The sequence below is a fragment of the Hesperophylax consimilis genome, chromosome 7 (genome assembly GCF_061612785.1).
Source record: "Hesperophylax consimilis isolate HC1 chromosome 7, BYU_Hcon_1.0, whole genome shotgun sequence".
Taxonomy (NCBI): domain Eukaryota; kingdom Metazoa; phylum Arthropoda; class Insecta; order Trichoptera; family Limnephilidae; genus Hesperophylax; species Hesperophylax consimilis.
In genome coordinates, this window is record NC_142842.1 from 22,830,059 (window position 1) to 22,847,554 (window position 17,496).

At 35.0% G+C, this 17,496-nt stretch overlaps 1 protein-coding gene across 1 annotated transcript; it reads right to left on the reverse strand.

Moving 5' to 3' along the window:
* Positions 1-552: 552 nt before the first annotated feature.
* LOC149422492 (type 1 phosphatidylinositol 4,5-bisphosphate 4-phosphatase) lies at positions 553-17,436 on the reverse strand. The gene is made up of 4 exons (XM_089633328.1): positions 17,176-17,436; positions 10,223-10,407; positions 5,308-5,517; positions 553-5,072 (listed from the first exon to the last, which is right to left on the reverse strand). The coding sequence occupies exons 1-4, from the start codon at positions 17,282-17,284 to the stop codon at positions 4,800-4,802; spliced, it is 777 nt and encodes a 258-aa protein (XP_089489454.1). The 5' UTR covers positions 17,285-17,436; the 3' UTR covers positions 553-4,799.
* Between the last annotated feature and the right edge of the window lie 60 nt (positions 17,437-17,496).

Genomic DNA, 17,496 nt, shown 5'->3' on the forward strand with positions numbered 1-17,496 from the left:
TTTCTAAACTAAAATCTGAAACAGAAAAATCAGATAGCTCAGTTGGTAGAGCAGTGTCCCGGAAAGACAAGGGTCCTGGGTTCGAGTCTTAGATGTGACCGTATCCTTTTCTGATTTTTCTGTTTCAGATTTTCGTTTAGAAATCACTAATATTGTCTTCAATATTTAAATATTACAATTTGAGGTTTTACTCAATAAAGTTATTCCGAAAAATAAATTTTAAAAAAACATTCTTCCATGGAAAAATATTTTTGTATGGTAAAAAAAACATTGAAATTTCGAAAATCTTTTCAGCTTTTCTACTTCTACCAAAATGTAGAATTACTTCTGGAAGTTAGCACTTTTACCCCCCGGACACCCTTTATATAACATTTTAAATGAAGAAAATTAATCAAATAAAATTTAGTTGCGCATGCCGGGATTTGGACCCGCCACCTTTGGCTTGCTAGTCGAAAGCCTTACCCCTCGACCACAAAGCCTGAAGGATAAGGCTCTTCATATAGGACCTCTCTCTCATATAGTACGGAATTAGTGAAATGAAATAAAAATCTATTATGGATTATTTAAATAAGTATATTTTACACAACTAGCCTTTGTACAATATAGTAGGTATTAAATATATAACTTTCAAATAATAATTCTTTCAGTTAAAAAGTGCTCATTCTTTATTGCATACATATATTTAAGTAATTATTGTTGACATGCGGATTGCAGCAGGACTCTCAATGGACCCCCACACCACTAGTCACTAGTCAAGCTTTATAAACTAATATCACTAATAACAATGTTATAATAAATTATTCTACACAAAATGCAAACAAACTATAATGTCATTCTCCCTTGAAGCATTGTTCTCCTCTCATTATCCTATCACTGTGGTAAGGGCTACTTCACGTTTACTGCTTGAAGTCCTCCAAAATACTTCCAAATATTAGTTATGAGAGACGTATTGATGGTTTGAATTGAGCAAAATCTTTAACGATTGAAACAAATGGTGACATACTGTTAAAATTACATTTTTACTTTAATGATAAATTATCCAGAGATGTATGTTTCAAGTTTTATAGTTTTATTACTTTGTGTATAATAGTTTTGCTTCTGTTAAAATAAAATAGCATCAAACCACGCTCTCAACAAACATGTATGTTTATATGTATTTCAGAATAAAGTAACAGTATTGCATTGCGTGTGTTTTTTAAGACTCGGACACTTCTGGATTGGAAATGAAAAAGGCAACCATTACATTCGAAAAATTGTCACATTTAACCTTATTAGCAATACATAACTGGAAGTATCTTGGTATGTATTTTAAACCTTTCGATCTATTTTAGAAGAAAGCGGGTTATTTTGCAATGCAACAATGCAATAAAAAAAGACTTCCATTCCAGAAAACGAAGTGACAAACCCACTGCAATCGCTATACAATTTTTTTTCATAAAACGAGGTTAAATATCACCAAACACGTTCTGCACCCAGTTTACAATCAAACTACATAGTAAAAATTTCTGTATAATTGTATACTTTTCTGTCAAAAAGCCATGTTTAAACAAGACCACAAAAATATTCATTCATATCTGCATAAGTATTGTGACAGTGATATATATAGCAATATAATATCCAATTGAATTATTTTACAATACCGCTCCAAATCTGCGGTGTAACCAGAATACACTTTATATAAGAATTATCTGGAAAGGATAACTATCTAAGAAAATACATTTCAATATGCAATATTATTATTTAGATATGTTTATTTATTTTGACACCATATTATGAATGCACCTAGCTACACCTTTTGTGCAGAATTGGACAAGTATGATTTAAATAAATAAATGAATTGAAAGAAATAAAACCCATTACAAACAAGCGCATCTGACATCAGCTTCGGCAAACCAATACCGATTGTTCCCAATACATATATCGCTCGTCGATGGATAGCATCGGCTCAGTTCAGTAAAAAGATAAGTAATGTATTGTCGGTCTGTTACCAACTTTGTCTAGCCTTAAGTGACTCCTCTCTTATTAGCCATTTCCTTGCACACCGTTTTAAGAAATCCGATTAAAGCTTTTTATGGAAAATTGACAAAAACCCATCGTATATCACATATGTACTGCTACTTTCTTTTTAAAAAAAAAAACTGTTTTACAAATTGAAATATGTATACAAAACACACATTGTGTATTATATTACTTTGAAACAAATATTTATATGTTATTAAATCGTTATTTTGATTAGTTAGTTAGTCTTGATCTAGGAATTCAATCTGCTTGTAAATAATGCATTTTGACATTTGAAAACGGACTTTATTTTAAAGTATTCTGACACTGTATTTGTCTATGAATACCAACGCATAATATCATTGTATATGCCAACTGGCCAACCGACTATTAACAACATATCTACTAAATCCCATAATCAATATTATATTATTATTTAAATAAATTCAAATACAGAATTACGCAAACGTCAGAAAAATGCTACCTTTTCACTCTGCTGACAATTTATCAATCTAGTCCTTTGGTTAGCAAACTTTAATACTGACCTGGATCAGCTTTAGTTTAATAGAGTTGCGATAAGAAGAGCGTAATTGTGCATTTAAGTAAGGTTATGCAAAATTTTGGCTCAACATTTGCTAAGTATGTTTGGGAACAACGGCATTTTTCAAACAATCAAGATTATACACTGTATGCAAAGCTAAACACTAAGGCATTCACACAACTAGACTAACAAAGGCATAGTTCACGAAGGTAATCCACCCAATCACCCAAATTCGTAAAGCACAGTAACTGCCAAATAAATGAAGACAAGATATAATCAGATCCATTAGGGAATAAAGGTGATTTCATTACAACATTTGATTATAATAATAAGTTTTCCGATAACAAATACAAAACAAAAGGTTATTACATAATCACTATTACTACACTCATCCTGACCCTTTGAATCATTATTACAATAGAACTTGCATTTCTTTTTAAATCCTTTTTCTTGATGCACATTATTTAGCAATACCGATTGGCTTAAAATTATCACACATTGCAAAAGCCAATTAAATAATTAAACAATTTTAAAAAATATATAGACAAGGCAGCGACAGCCCCCCCCCCCACCCCCTCCCCCTTCCCTCATCTCTTAGCCGCGGAAATTGACTAAGATGTATCACCTGACTTTAATCTCGCAATTTAAGCACCACAAATAGAAAGGCTGTGTATCTTTGTTTTTCCGATGTTAATATATTCTTGGTATTTGCATAAACTACGGTCCCACTTGTTTTAGTGACAAACTATTTTTTCAATAATAATTACGTAATATGTACATAATTACATACATGATAAAATGAAATGCAAATTTAACATATTGTAATAATTCAAAAGATTTGACCAGATTGATTGTTTTAAATAATTAGTAAATCAAACTAAAGTAACTTGTGATATTATTATTAAATACAAAATAATGAAATATAATTAAAATTATGATAATTTATATGAAAAACAACGGATGGAGATGCTTCTAGAATGGTCAGGATGTTAATAAGAACTTTATTATTTGTGCAGTGGTGAAATCACAGAGGATGAACTGCATTACACTTTAGAAATTAAAGTACTTTTCAACTTACTGAATTGGAAATATTAGTACACACATAATAAATTATTTGTCAAAATAATTTTATGCGTTGCTTCCTTTTTTGTCTATTGATTCACCAAATGTATGTCTCTGCCATTTCTGTATTAACAAAAAGATTATTATACAAAAAGTAAGTGTGTGTGTTAGTTACAGTACTTATTTGGCTTTATTCACATTCATTATGTGTGAATAGAAACAGCTACCCTTGAATAATCTGTAGAGAGCGCTCCCATCTGACCTATTGCTACTGCCTGCTACTGACCTACAGCTGTGATGATGGATCCTCCAGTCAACACGTTGTTTCTCCAATAAATGTCCTATCTAAGAGATTACATAATGTATAAATTTACCATACAAAAGGTAGTCCATTTTTTTTTCTTTTTAATATCATTTTATACAATAAAGTTATGCCCAAAACATTGCACCGTTGAGGCACTGCAAATCATTGGGGATTTGGGGAAAAATCTCCAAAGATTCTAAAGTTGCCAAGAGATCCCATTCCATTGTAAACCGCCTGCAGACCGGCGAGTCTTCTATGGAATGCAAAGGCCCGATTCAAGAATGTTATTATTTTGAATCGTGAAGCGACTCTTCTCTGGAATGATAATACAGATTAGAAAAGTGCTTTGGATCAAGACACAAACTTACCCACACTTGTTCAACAACTATTAAATGACATCCATTTGCAAAAATAATATGCACAATAGACAATACGCAAGAAACTCGTTACATACTAAGGCCCAGTTGTTTTGCAGAAATCTAAATGTAACATTATCATCAAATAGCCATGCAACGCCAATTTTCTTTTTACATTTGAAATATTTCAACATTCCATCAAATTGTAAGAAATTGACAAGCTTAACAACATGATAGTTGTCCTCTTCTGCTGATCACAATTTGTTCAAAAACTGAATGGACTTTAAATCGGCATTTAATGGGAACCTTTCAACTGTCAAAAAACAAAATCGTGCTGAATGGCCATTTGATGACTTTGTCATAAGTTAATAAGGGTATTATCTTGTGTATTTTAATTGAATTCATATATTTTTTGTTGTCCTCGAATGTCACATAGTCGCCACATGTGTCGAAAACGGATACAGCACTTGTCATCCCAAGTCAGCAAACGAAGGGTGGGAAAGAAAGGGTCTGGCTGTACAAGCGACTGACAAGTGATCTACATTGGCACGCTGACGGTGACGGAGTAATAGTGAATGCTCCGCCACAGGAAGAGCAGGGCGAGCAGGAATGCGCCGATGTAGGCCACGTAGATGCCGCCGTACTGGCGCGCCATGGCGTAGGTGCCGGCCGTCACGCCGATGGCCATGGCCAACATCACCATGGACAGGATCAGGAAGCCGATGGCGCGGCTGCGGGCGAAGGTTCGCCCAATTGAGGAAACCTTGCGGCAGTGAGGACAGCGCGCCAGCGAGTTGAACAGCATGTTGAACTAGAAACAGATACGTATACTCACTTTAACAACAAACAAATAACACCTTATAACAAACAGAACCTGGCAGTTTCCAGAGTGTGCGGCGCACCCCGGGCATGGGTAGCACTGGAGGCACAACGGGTGAGGGGCCAGGTTGATGAAGCGCTTGCAGTTGGGGCATGAGCACGCCATCTTGCAGATCAACGGAGAGCATCTGGATATATACGTGATTTAGATAACGTAATAAAATTACCAAGAAGGTTTCCTGGCAGTTCCCGCAGAGCACACGGCGCATCCCGGGTGTGGGTGGCACGGGAGGCGTGACTGGCGAGGGGGCAAGGTTGATGATGCGCTTGCAGTTGGGCCGGGGGCACGCGATGCGCTGTGAAGAGCTCTTGCAGATCAACAGGCAGAAGCAGGGGCAGCGCACATACTTCTTTCCCGGCGGGGCATTGCGGATGGGCTAAACACACAACACCTTCATATACAAACTCTTCATAAATACAGTTCCAATAATGTCCAAAAATTTTTCATTACCATGGCAACACCAATTTTGGATCAACTTTGAGTATATTCATATGTGATGTTATGTTTTGAATCCTGAAATTGACAGTTTGTTACTTACTGAATAAACGGCATAAATTTAAAAAAAAAATTATTTTGATTAAACATCTAATAAATGGCTTCTTTGATTTATTCATTTCAAAATACAAAAAAAAACTTTTCCATGGAAATATAATTACAGTATCGAGCCATAATCGGCAGAACAGCGTAAGCGACGTTTTTTGTCAAATTACGATTTTTAACGAAAGCAGTTCAATGTTACCTAATACGTATGCGACAAAAATATAACAGTTCTATCTTATACGCCTGACGCTTTTTTGGTACCTGTGCCTTTTAGCGTATGAACTTCCTTACAAATCTTGTAGGCGAGCAAAACAGCGCAACCGACGTCATTTGGTAGCGTAAGCGACAATATGGTCGGTTACGTTCTTACGCCGAACGGTAGAGAATGTTCCAGTTTTGTCAGTTAGCGTCCATCGGATGACCAGTGCGAACGTGTCAGCAGTAATTTTACACGGTAAATCTGTTTAATTTAACGATACGTATTTAAATATTAGCATAATTAGTTATATAATATTAGTATAATTACTGTTACCTACTACGCACTATGCGTTTAAGGGGTAAATTCATTGTGTTATGAAGTAAACTAATACAAAATACTTTTCTTGTGCAGATGGCTCCACAAACACGAACGCGTAAGATGGTAGAAATAGCATTACAGTCTATAGCCAATACCTCTTCAGGTTCACCGATTATTCTGCCAAAGATAGATAGTGATTCAAGAATGTCACCTACATTACCGAAACCTTTGACTACTGGCCGTCGTGAGTGGTTCATTTATGTGTCCGTCTAGTAGATTACACTGATAGCGAAAGTGATTCGATGGACATTCTGGAACCCCCCCGATAATAATTTAAGAACAATTTTATGTATTGACGAGGAGCCCCATAATCAGAAAATAGATGTTTGTGATGGGAACACTTCAGCAACAGTACATTTAAGTCCAATTGTTCAATTCTCCGATACTGAATTATGTTTAGATTTCGAACCATCTGAAGAGTCTTGGAAGCCTGATTCAGATGATGCAGATGCAGAAATGAGCGATGAAAGCTTACTTATTGGCAGTGTTAGTGATCCACATTTATCTGTTGGATATGCTGGGTTAAGGAAATCAAAATTAGTCCCAAAGAGAGTGCGAAGGAGAGGAGAAAAATGTACTGGACAGCACAAAAGTGTTAAACCAAATCCGTTTCTAAATAAAAAATGTGGCAACAACTGTGCCATTCAATTCAGTGAAGAAGATCGCCTTAACATACATGCATTTTATTCGGGCATGGCCAGCAACCAGCGGCAGAGGGACTGGCTTCTTTTGTGTATAAACAAACAGCCAATCAAAAGAAAAAGGGCTAAAAATGATAGCAGAAGAAACACATCATATAAATATTTCATAAATTGGAACAGGAAAAGAGTTCAAGTCTGTCAGCAATTTATTTTGAAAACTCTTGACATCGGGCAAATGACTATCAGGCATGCATGCAATAATATTTTAGAAAATATTTTTTCTAAAGCCGATATGAGAGGAAAGCACGAACCATCCAATAAAACGGACCAAGAAAAAAAGGACATGGTAATAAAGTTTATTACACAATTGTCCGCTGTTCCATCTCACTACTGTCGAAATAAATCTTCGAAAAGATATCTTCCTGCCGATTTGCGTAATGTGAAAACTGTGTATAAAATATACATTGAAAATGTTAATTCATTAGATGAATCTGGGCATAGTAACATTGTGAGTCTGAATATTTTTAGAAAAATATTTAATACTAATTTCAACTTGGGTTTTCATTTACCTAAAAAGGACAAGTGTGAGAACTTTATGTGAGAAAGTGAAAAATTTGTCCGGTGACGAGAAGCTTCAGCAAACTGAAATGGATATTTACAAAAGTCACCTCAGCGAAAAGGAAAAATGCAAAGAGATCTTCATTAATGATCAGGCTAAAAGCAAAAATGATAATGATATTTTGTGCGCAAGTTTTGACCTCGAGAAGGTGCTAACCACTCCCCATGGAGAAAGCGTAAATTTGTATAATAGTCGAAAATACGGAGATCAAGTATAGGGATCTTAAAGGTCTCTGCAAGAAAGGTATTATTCCTGAGAGGATGAGGCATGAATTTTTGGAACTGCCACATGGATCCACAGTGGACGATACCTTACCTGAATCCGACCAGGAAGACATGTGAATAGTTTTGAAAAATGTGGCTCAAACCAACTAAGTTTTGAAAAATATATATACGTTGTATCTATTATGTTTATTATTTGTTAAAATATTTTTGTTTTATTTTTATTGTTTTGGAAATAACATTTTTATTTTTATTGTTTTTAGAAAATAACATTTAATTTTAATTTTCCCTGTAAAGTACAAGCAAGATAATTAAAAAAATATTACTTTAAAAATATATATGTTTTTTATTAGTAGCTACTTATGGTCTATTGCATGATAAAACATTTTTAAAAATCTACTCCAAATAGCGTAAGCGACATTTCAGAGGGAAAAAAATCTGTTAGGGTTACAGGCAAAACAGCGTTACCGCCACTATCTCGACAACTGGAGGCATTTAAATAAAAAGTATTTTCATTTCATACAGGCGGTAACCAAAGATTATTAATCTTGATTAACCGAAATCCTTTTTGGAATCAATTAAGAAAGTTAATTAAAAAAAACCTTCTCCTGTATAATTTACAAATTGTCGCTTACGCTGTTCTGCCGATTATGGCTCGGTATAGTCTCTATAATCCGAACAATTCAAAACCGAGCTTGTTCGGTTTAATGAATTTTCGGATTACTAGAATTTTTAAGAAACAGCTGGATTTCAGAACATTTGAGATATGACTTTTTCCAGAACCTTTTAACGTAGATGTTGAATAGCACATAAATCCGTATGTAGTTTGTACGGTTGTTAAGCATAGATATCACCAATATTGCACATTTTGTCTATGATTTTAATAGAGGAACGTGTTCCTTTTGCAAAGAAAAAAAGATTATTATCTCCTGCCTCGAAATGTTAATGACCGCAGTGTATTTTTGATACAATATATAGATATTAAGCATGGATTTTCGATTTGCCTATAAATTTTAATAGAGGACAAGTTCCTTTTTTCTTTGCAAAACCAAACTACATATGTACTGCCATTGTAATATTTCAAAATGTCTAAGCCAACAATTTTTGGCTGTTTTTTTGGCGGTTTTAATTTACGTGTTGTTTTTTGATATTATACAATTTCAATTGCAATTTCTATATGAAACTTCTATTGATTTTCTGTTCGGTGTGTATTATCATGTTGAATGGGATGATTAAAATTTTAATTGGTTTATACGTGTCTCCTTCTTTATTTAGCCAACGTTTTGGATAGCATTACAGTGTTCATCATCAGGGCAGATGTGATCTACTCTGACTATGGATACTGTAAACGTTGGCTAAAGAAGAAGGTGCAAATGGCATAATACCTCAAAAATAAATCATGATAAAATTGATTTCTTTTTTTTATTTTTGCAAAGACAGAATAGTTTACATCAAAATAAAGAAATTTAATTCAAAAGCTTTCTACGAATCACTAGAAGTTGCCTATACCTGTTTACCCCTTATGTTGGTTATTTCATAAATGTGTAAATTGTCTCAAAGTTGACTGATCTCTAACTAACCATCACACCATTTCCGCAGGGGTACGCAGAGAGAATGGACCGCCACGCAACTCTGTCTTGAACACATTCCTTGCTGCATTCACATTCATGCATCGCCCCATACATACTACTTTGTTATTCCGACTCTGATAAATTGATAAATCTTCAGTTGATAGCGCCATGTCTTCATATTCATACTGATGATAGCTGATAAAACAATAAAAACAATAATAAAGATTAAATTGTTTGGATAATATGGAAAGTAATGATTTATTGATTTCTTAATGAGATAACTATCTCAGACAGCATTGCTACGAAAGAAATAAACATTTGATTAAATTTACACTACATTTGAAACTATCTATGATTGATTCTTGACCTGAAATTTACCACACTAGTAAACACATCAAGTAATAGAAGCTAATTTGACAAATTCATTGCTTTCCGACCCAGGCTTTGTGGGTTAAATTCTTCTACTACCAAAGCCCTCTATCGTTGCACAAGCAAAGTTTTCCACTTGTTGTGGTCATACAAGAGTTTTACAAATATTGTCTGGTTCGTAACCCACAAATTTGTCATTTTTTAACAAATAAAAATTACATATAAATTAACATGTTGTTATTCCTCTTGTCCTAGTTGGGTAGAAAAATAAAATTGGATAAATCCCAATTACACAGTAGGTGTAAATATTACACAGCTCCTAAAGACGGAATAGTGAAAACTTGACTTATTACCACGGCATAGTTGTGGTTAAAACGGCCATAAACATGGCTAAAGGCCGGCTTAACCATACCAATGCTGAACCGGTGCTTAAAAAATCTAATAAGTAAGACGGTTAGTGTTTAAAAACGAATTATTTGTTTCCATAATGTAGCAGCTATTTAGGAATGAACCTTTATATGAAATAAAAAGGTTGTTACTAACCGTTGCCTCGTTGCACAGGTCGCACTTGACGACGTGCTGCTCCCGCTTGCCGGAAATGTCAATCATGGCCTGGCACACGCGGCACGTCACCATGGGGACCGTGCCAGCCACGGCCTGGTACGGTGGCGGCAGCTCGTCGGGCCCGATGGATGAAACCGTGCTCACATACTGCGCACCTTCGGCCGCTGAGAAAAATCATCATTGGATAGATAACCTTATCACTTTGTGCAAAGGAGGACAGTCTGTCAGATTAACAATTCATTTTAATGTCAATTTTAACTGGTCAAATCACATTGACAACATATTTAATAAATTAAGATCTGTATTAGGGAAATTTTACTTCCTAATAAATATTGTTAGCAAAAATATATTATACTGTGTATATAATGCATTAGCCGAATCAATTATAGGATACGGATTCAATAGCTAAGGATTAACGTACACAACGTACTTAAATAAAACAGAGCAAATACAACTCCGTTTCCTAAAATTGATAGCAGGCAAAAAAAATCCAATTATAAAAAAATGTTTTCATTGTGTAACGTAATCCCCGTACGTAATAGGGTAGATTACCAATTAACGCTGGATGAATTCTGGAATACAGAATTTAAAAAACCTATTAACCACGATTACCCTACTAGACATAGAGAAGCACATATGTTTATAATTAACAAATCACAAAGTGTGTACGGAGATAGAACAAAGAGGCATAAAATCCCTGAAATGTTTGACGCATTACCTGAAGACATAAAAAGAGAGACATCTATATCTAAAATAAAACAAAAATCAGGTCTTTCTATATAGCATATTTTAAAAAAAAGGGATTTCCTGGCGTTCCTGGCGTGGCGGATTCAGGAAGACCCAAATTTGGGTAACTATCGCTCTAGTGGTTAACTGGGGATGCCATGGGTTAGGTCCACTTTCCACACAGCTTTATGCAATCCTAACTCTTGTGCAGTATCACAAAAAATAATCATAGGAAAAATTCTGTAAGTTTTGATACATTAACAATGAGCTGAAAAATACATATTTTACATGAGAATCTGAAACAAAAAAATTACCAGTCAGTGGCTTAGTTTGCATCGCGTTTGGGTCCCACCCAAGCATGGTGTGTTCAATTCCTCAACTGGCTAAGTCCTCCATCACAACACAAGCAACATTTCCCGCTAACCGTGGTGGTAGTAGGAGATTTTCAAATATTGTCAGGTTATTCGTAACCCGGGATGTTTGCCATTATTTAAAAAAAAAAAAAATGGTAAAAAGCTGTAATTTACAGTTCAATGACAACTGAACACAGTGGCCAAACAACACACCTTTGAAGCGATATGAAGTCAATAAAGGCGGTGAAAAAACTAACCTATAAACCTAACCTAACGTAACCTATTTAACCTGATGAAGCTAGTTTTTTTCATAACTTTATGTCACTTTTCAAAAGTGTGTTGATTTGTCACTGTGCTGAATTGTCCGGTTACTGTAATTTACCTACTTACTAAATATTGCAAGGCCACAATTTCGGCTTATATACGCATAATGGTAGTAGGAGACTTTCAAATATTGTCAGGTTATTCGTAATCAAGTATGTTTGCTTCTTTGAGTAAAAAATTATCGATTATACAACTATTGTTAGCCTTTATGGAGGTCCTCCATCATAAGGACGTGGTGCTTCCACAGCTGCTGTGCCCACATGACCCATAGATGGAAGAAATGTGTCACTCCGGCCGGAACGAATCCAAATGAATCTCATTCTGAAGACGCTTGAATCATTCCAAATTTACAAAATACAACGAATCCTGATTCACTCTCACTCATTCCGAACTCTGGGTGGATCTGAAATTGATGTCGGAACCAATCATATTGGTTGATGATAACATTTTTGAAAAAGAAAGTGCATTATCTCATTGGCAAAAGATAGCTAGAGGCATTGCTTTTTACCTTTTGTTGGTCTGCAAGTATCGCGGAGTATACCGAGTGGCTTTAGCCGTTTTGGTGACCAGATCTGAATAGCCAGGTACTCGCCCTTCCCTCTTCCCCATCTCTATCACCTCCCTTTTAGCCTCACAACATACCCAAATAGGGGATGCCATAGTCTTACTGGCTCCAGACAGTTGGGAGTAGTTGAGACTTTTGTGCGGTATTCACATAAAAAAATGTACATATATTGGGGATATCATTCAACCGCGGACCATGTACAAATCGCAGGTGCCCCCCACAGTTGAATTTGGTAGCCACCTCTGGTCTGGAGCCCCAAAATACTCTTGACTCTGTGCAGAAACGGGTGGTCCGTTTGATAACTTCCCTAATTTTAACAAACGGATTGCAATCATTAGAACACAAGCATCAGGTGGGAATGCTGTTTGTGTTCCACTGGTATTTCAATGGAAAATGTTTGAAGTTCAAGAGCTTCAGTCAGCTTCTGTGTTTCCTCCCTCCTATAGCATGGATCTTCTCAAGACCCATGCTCACTCCTTCCTCTACTCCAAAAAACCCTCCACACAGCATCCCCAGATACGACGTAGGCTCTGAGGGAAAATTATTTTGTGGTGAGTTAATGTAAAACAAAAATTAATTTTAAAACTTTTAATGTGAATACCGCACAAGAGTCCCAACTGCTTCCAATCGGCTGGAGCCAGTGACTCTATGGCACCCCCAATTGGGGTATGTTTGAGGCTGAAGGTAGTGGGGAGGGGAAGGAGCCAAACACGTCATAAGCCACTCCAAGCAAGGTTTAAATTCTGAATGGTGGTTTTACCCAAGGGCGATACTTAGAGTATCTTCCACTCTGGAACGTGCCGCAAATATATATAAAATAAATAAATATATGCTAAATAACTAACTAACCAACCATCACGCCGTTTCCCCGCAGGGGTAGGCACAATTCTTGCCTCATTCATCATCTCATACATACTCTTCTATTATTCTGACTCTTGACATGGCCTGACTCAAGTATCTGATTCACTTGATCGTGCCATGTCTTCCTCGGGCGTCCCCGACTTCTTTACCATTCGCATTTGCATAATATATCTTCCTTACACTCTTATCTTCGCTCATTCGCTCTACATGCCCAAACCATCCAAGCATCCCTTTCTTAATCTTACTCATTACGCTTACATCAGCCTTGCACTCTTTGAGGATCTCCACATTCCTCACTTGATCAAACCAATGGTTTTACCACACATACGCCTCAGGGATCAAATTTCAACAGCATTCAATCTACATTCATCCTTTCTTGGTCAGTTCCATACCTCACTTCCATAGATCGGGGTAGGTAACAGCACTCCATTGTGGACTGCTAACTTCGCTTCTTTGGAGAATTTTTTGTTAGCGCCAACTGCATTCAGTCCTCCATTATCAGAGTTACCTGCATTTACCCTTCTATCAATATCTCTGTCAGCCTTCCCATCTCTCGTAAACATACTTCCTAAATACACAAACTCATCCACCTGCTCCAAGTATTCCTCATTCACAACTATATTGCACACTGTTTTCGTACTCTCTCTTTCAAACACCATTACTTTAGACTTACTTACATTCATCATTAACTCATTCTTCATGCATACTTCGTTCATCCTAGACACGAGAGAAGATCATCCATATTATTAGCAATCAGCACCGCATCATCAGCATACAACAGGCAACAAACTTTCAGAGTAATCAAATTTGCGCCCAATCTTTTCTTTCAATTCTTGCATCTTCTTTTCATTTAATCCATGCATAGATTGAATAACCACGGTGACATTACGCAGCCTTGTTTAACACCTTTTGTGATATCAAACCACCCCGTAAAACCACGGTTCACCCTAACACATGCAACGCTTCCCTCATACAGAGACGCAATTGCCTATATATTAAAAGGAAAAAATTATGAAATAACATTAAATCACCTAATAAAATTTATTGCGCACGCCTTGATTTGAACCCGCGATCTTCCATCACAGAGGCCATCAAGTATAACTAAATGAAAACAGAAAACTGTTTTTGACATATCAAATATTCATATTATAGTCCATGAATATTGATAAAACATTTCACTCAAAGTGGATATTTTTAAAAATATTATGATATTTGCCATAACCACCTTCCCCTTGTAGTTTTTAAATTGTTGTTTCGTTTGAAGACATCTGAATAACAAGTCTCTTTTCTTTTCCATATATTTGCCATTAAAGAGAAAGGGACGAAAATAAAATTGTATATATAAACATCATAATATGATAAAAGGCCATATCATATTCCACATTACCACTTGGGAGCTGCAGCTCGCAAGCCAAATGAGGTATTTTTAGCACAAAAAGGGCAAAGAGGAGTGTATGAAATTAGATTTTTTTTGTAAGAATGATATTAGCCTTATCATTAAAACTCAACTTTTATATGTCACGGTTGTACAAGCTAGATGGCCATCTGGTCAGTATAATAAGACTGCAGAAAGTACTGGTATATCTTATAAATTATTATTTTTATTTTGTAACAAGTGTCGAGAACAACCAACCCCGGGCACGCCGCACCAATTCACTGAAAGGGAACTTGCGAAGTATCCTGAGGGTGGCCAGAGCGGCCTGGAAGGGTGGCTAGACTGCCTACCCGTTTCTCGCGCTCTCTTCTCTCTCCTGAATCCGAGGCGGAAACATCACCAGCCATTACTTTTTGAGAATTATTATTTCTAAGCATAATACACAAACTATTTAAGTGCCCAAGAGTTTAATTTACCCAGTTATAATTTAATTTTGGACAATTCTTTGATACTTGATATTATTTTTAGTAAAAACATATAATTGATATCACACCACCTCTAGAATGAAAAGCTGATATATTTTTTATGCACAAAAGGGTTTCATAATTACGCACCATTGTTTTTCTTATTCGCATGAAGTCGGCTATGATTTAGCCACTAGAATCAGGAATACCAATTGACAGAAATTATTTGAAATGGCTGTCATCCCGTACAACGTAAGCGAATTTTTGTTTACGTAATTAAAAATGAAAATGCTAAAATTAAAAAATTCTCAAATGCAATCAGTTTCCTTTTATAGTAATTAAGTTAAATCAAAATAATGATTAATCTAATAGTGATACATCTTTAGTTTCTGTCTCTGAAATCAATGACTTGGGTATATGGTTTGAAATGAAACTATATACAGCATATAGAAATCACATTCAACAAAGCTTTGAAAATGTTGGGCTTTATTTTAAGATTATACAATGATTTTCACAATATCTACACTATTAAAACATTGTATATGTCAAAAGTAAGGAGTCATATCGAGTATAATTCCACAGTTTGGTCTCAAAATTATGAAGTTCATTCACACACCATTGAAAGAATCCAAAATAAATTCTTAAGGTATAGGTATTCCTAGAGAATGCCTAGATTACAGCTACCTTCTTTATTCATTAAATTTATTAAAATTATCCAAACGAAGAATTATTTGCGATTTAATGTGTTTATTTAAAATTATTAATTAGTTATTGGATACCCCTGAGTTGCTACATTTAATTTCGTTCCATGTTCCTGGCAGGACAGTTACAAGACAGTACCTACCATAATATTGTAGCAATTTTTCTTCTTCTACAACTTCGCAGTATTACGAGCCTTGCCTTTAATAATGTGTGGCTCTGGAATTCTTCATTTTGCCACAGCTTTGCCGTGTACTAGTCGTCACTATAGGAATTGACCAATTCTTCAAAAAATTATTTTGAAGCAGGTCAATACAGGATACGTATTTTTATTGTAACTAAACAACGCATAGATTATTTTAAAGGGCAGAAATAATCTTGGTCAATAATGAGCAAGTAAATTTTATTTGTTTTGCGTTATTTCACAATTTATTAATTAAAAATAATATATGGGTATCATAACATTTCCCACCAAATAAATAGTTATTTCTTTTAGTAATTAAGTCAAAACCAAGCGCCATTTATATATATTTTTTGTGCAGTGGAATTCGACAAGTTTAATGAAATAACTATTTGTCGTAAGAAACGGTAAAAGATGCATTGACGTTCCATTTTTTCTCAATCAATGTTAAGTTTGAAAGTTAGGAAATAAGCATAAATTATTAAAATAACCCAAACTAACATTAGAACCAGAAGAAGGAGGGAACCAATAAAAATCTTCTCACTACACAGGTATGTCAAATGCTTCTCATGTGAATTCTACTTTATGCAATACACCTGTTCGTTTTATTGTTGCATGCGCAATTTTTCAATCTATCTGTATAAAAACATACTTTAATAATTTACAAGAAAATCATTATCACACAAATGCCACAATACAATTCAGTGGATCACGGGAAAAGGATAAAGGAATACTGTCAAAACATTCAATAACATAAATATGTGTTAGTACATGCTTGTCAGCTAAATTTATGTTTGTCTGCAAAATATGGTTACTCTAACATAATTTTTAATATTTGGCAAACAAAATCATAAGAATATGTAACATATTTTTTATAACTATTTTCTCACAAGACTTATATGTGGAGTTATTGGAATACATAAAAATTATTACAGTAGCCATTTCATTAATTTTATAAAATTTAAATAGGATATTCCAAGCAAGATTACGTTAAAATAAATCATTTCTAATAATTATTAATAATTCTCAATCACTATTCGTTATGCGGATGATTCACATCCATATCTGGTTTTCTTTATCTTTCAGCATAAACAGTACATTGAAATTGTAGAAACAATATTGTTATGAATGTCAACAATTTATAAGCATTTATGTAAATACCCGAGTTGAATAATGTCATCAAAACATGATGTATACTTTATAATAACGCTTTACAAATTAAAAAATCATGTTCGTCGGGAAATAAACTAATGTTATGATGTATATTAGACCATTGCGCTGATGACTTTGCCCTTCGAAAATAATATTGCGGAGAATAAAATGCAATCTGACATCTGATTCATCAGCTGTCAAAACACCGCAATTATTGGAAAGTTGATTTTACCTTGAGAGTATTCCTCTTCGTCCTGCGTGTTAGTAGTGCCTTCGCTATCATAGATTGTCTGCCCTCCCTGCAGCAATGGTTTTCTCTCCCATTGTTTTCCATCGCCCATTTTTGAATCTAAAAATTAAATATTAATTTATTATCAACCACTAGGAAACTACGACAAAGAAGTGAATTGAAAATTGAAATGGATGACGGCAATATTTTTTTTAAATTTTGTCTGTGGCTGATGATTGCAATTTTATGTTTTCCTACCGGTTTGGATGTTGACTTTACGATATTTTCGTGTGCGTAAGGTTTATCTCTGTAATCATAAATAAA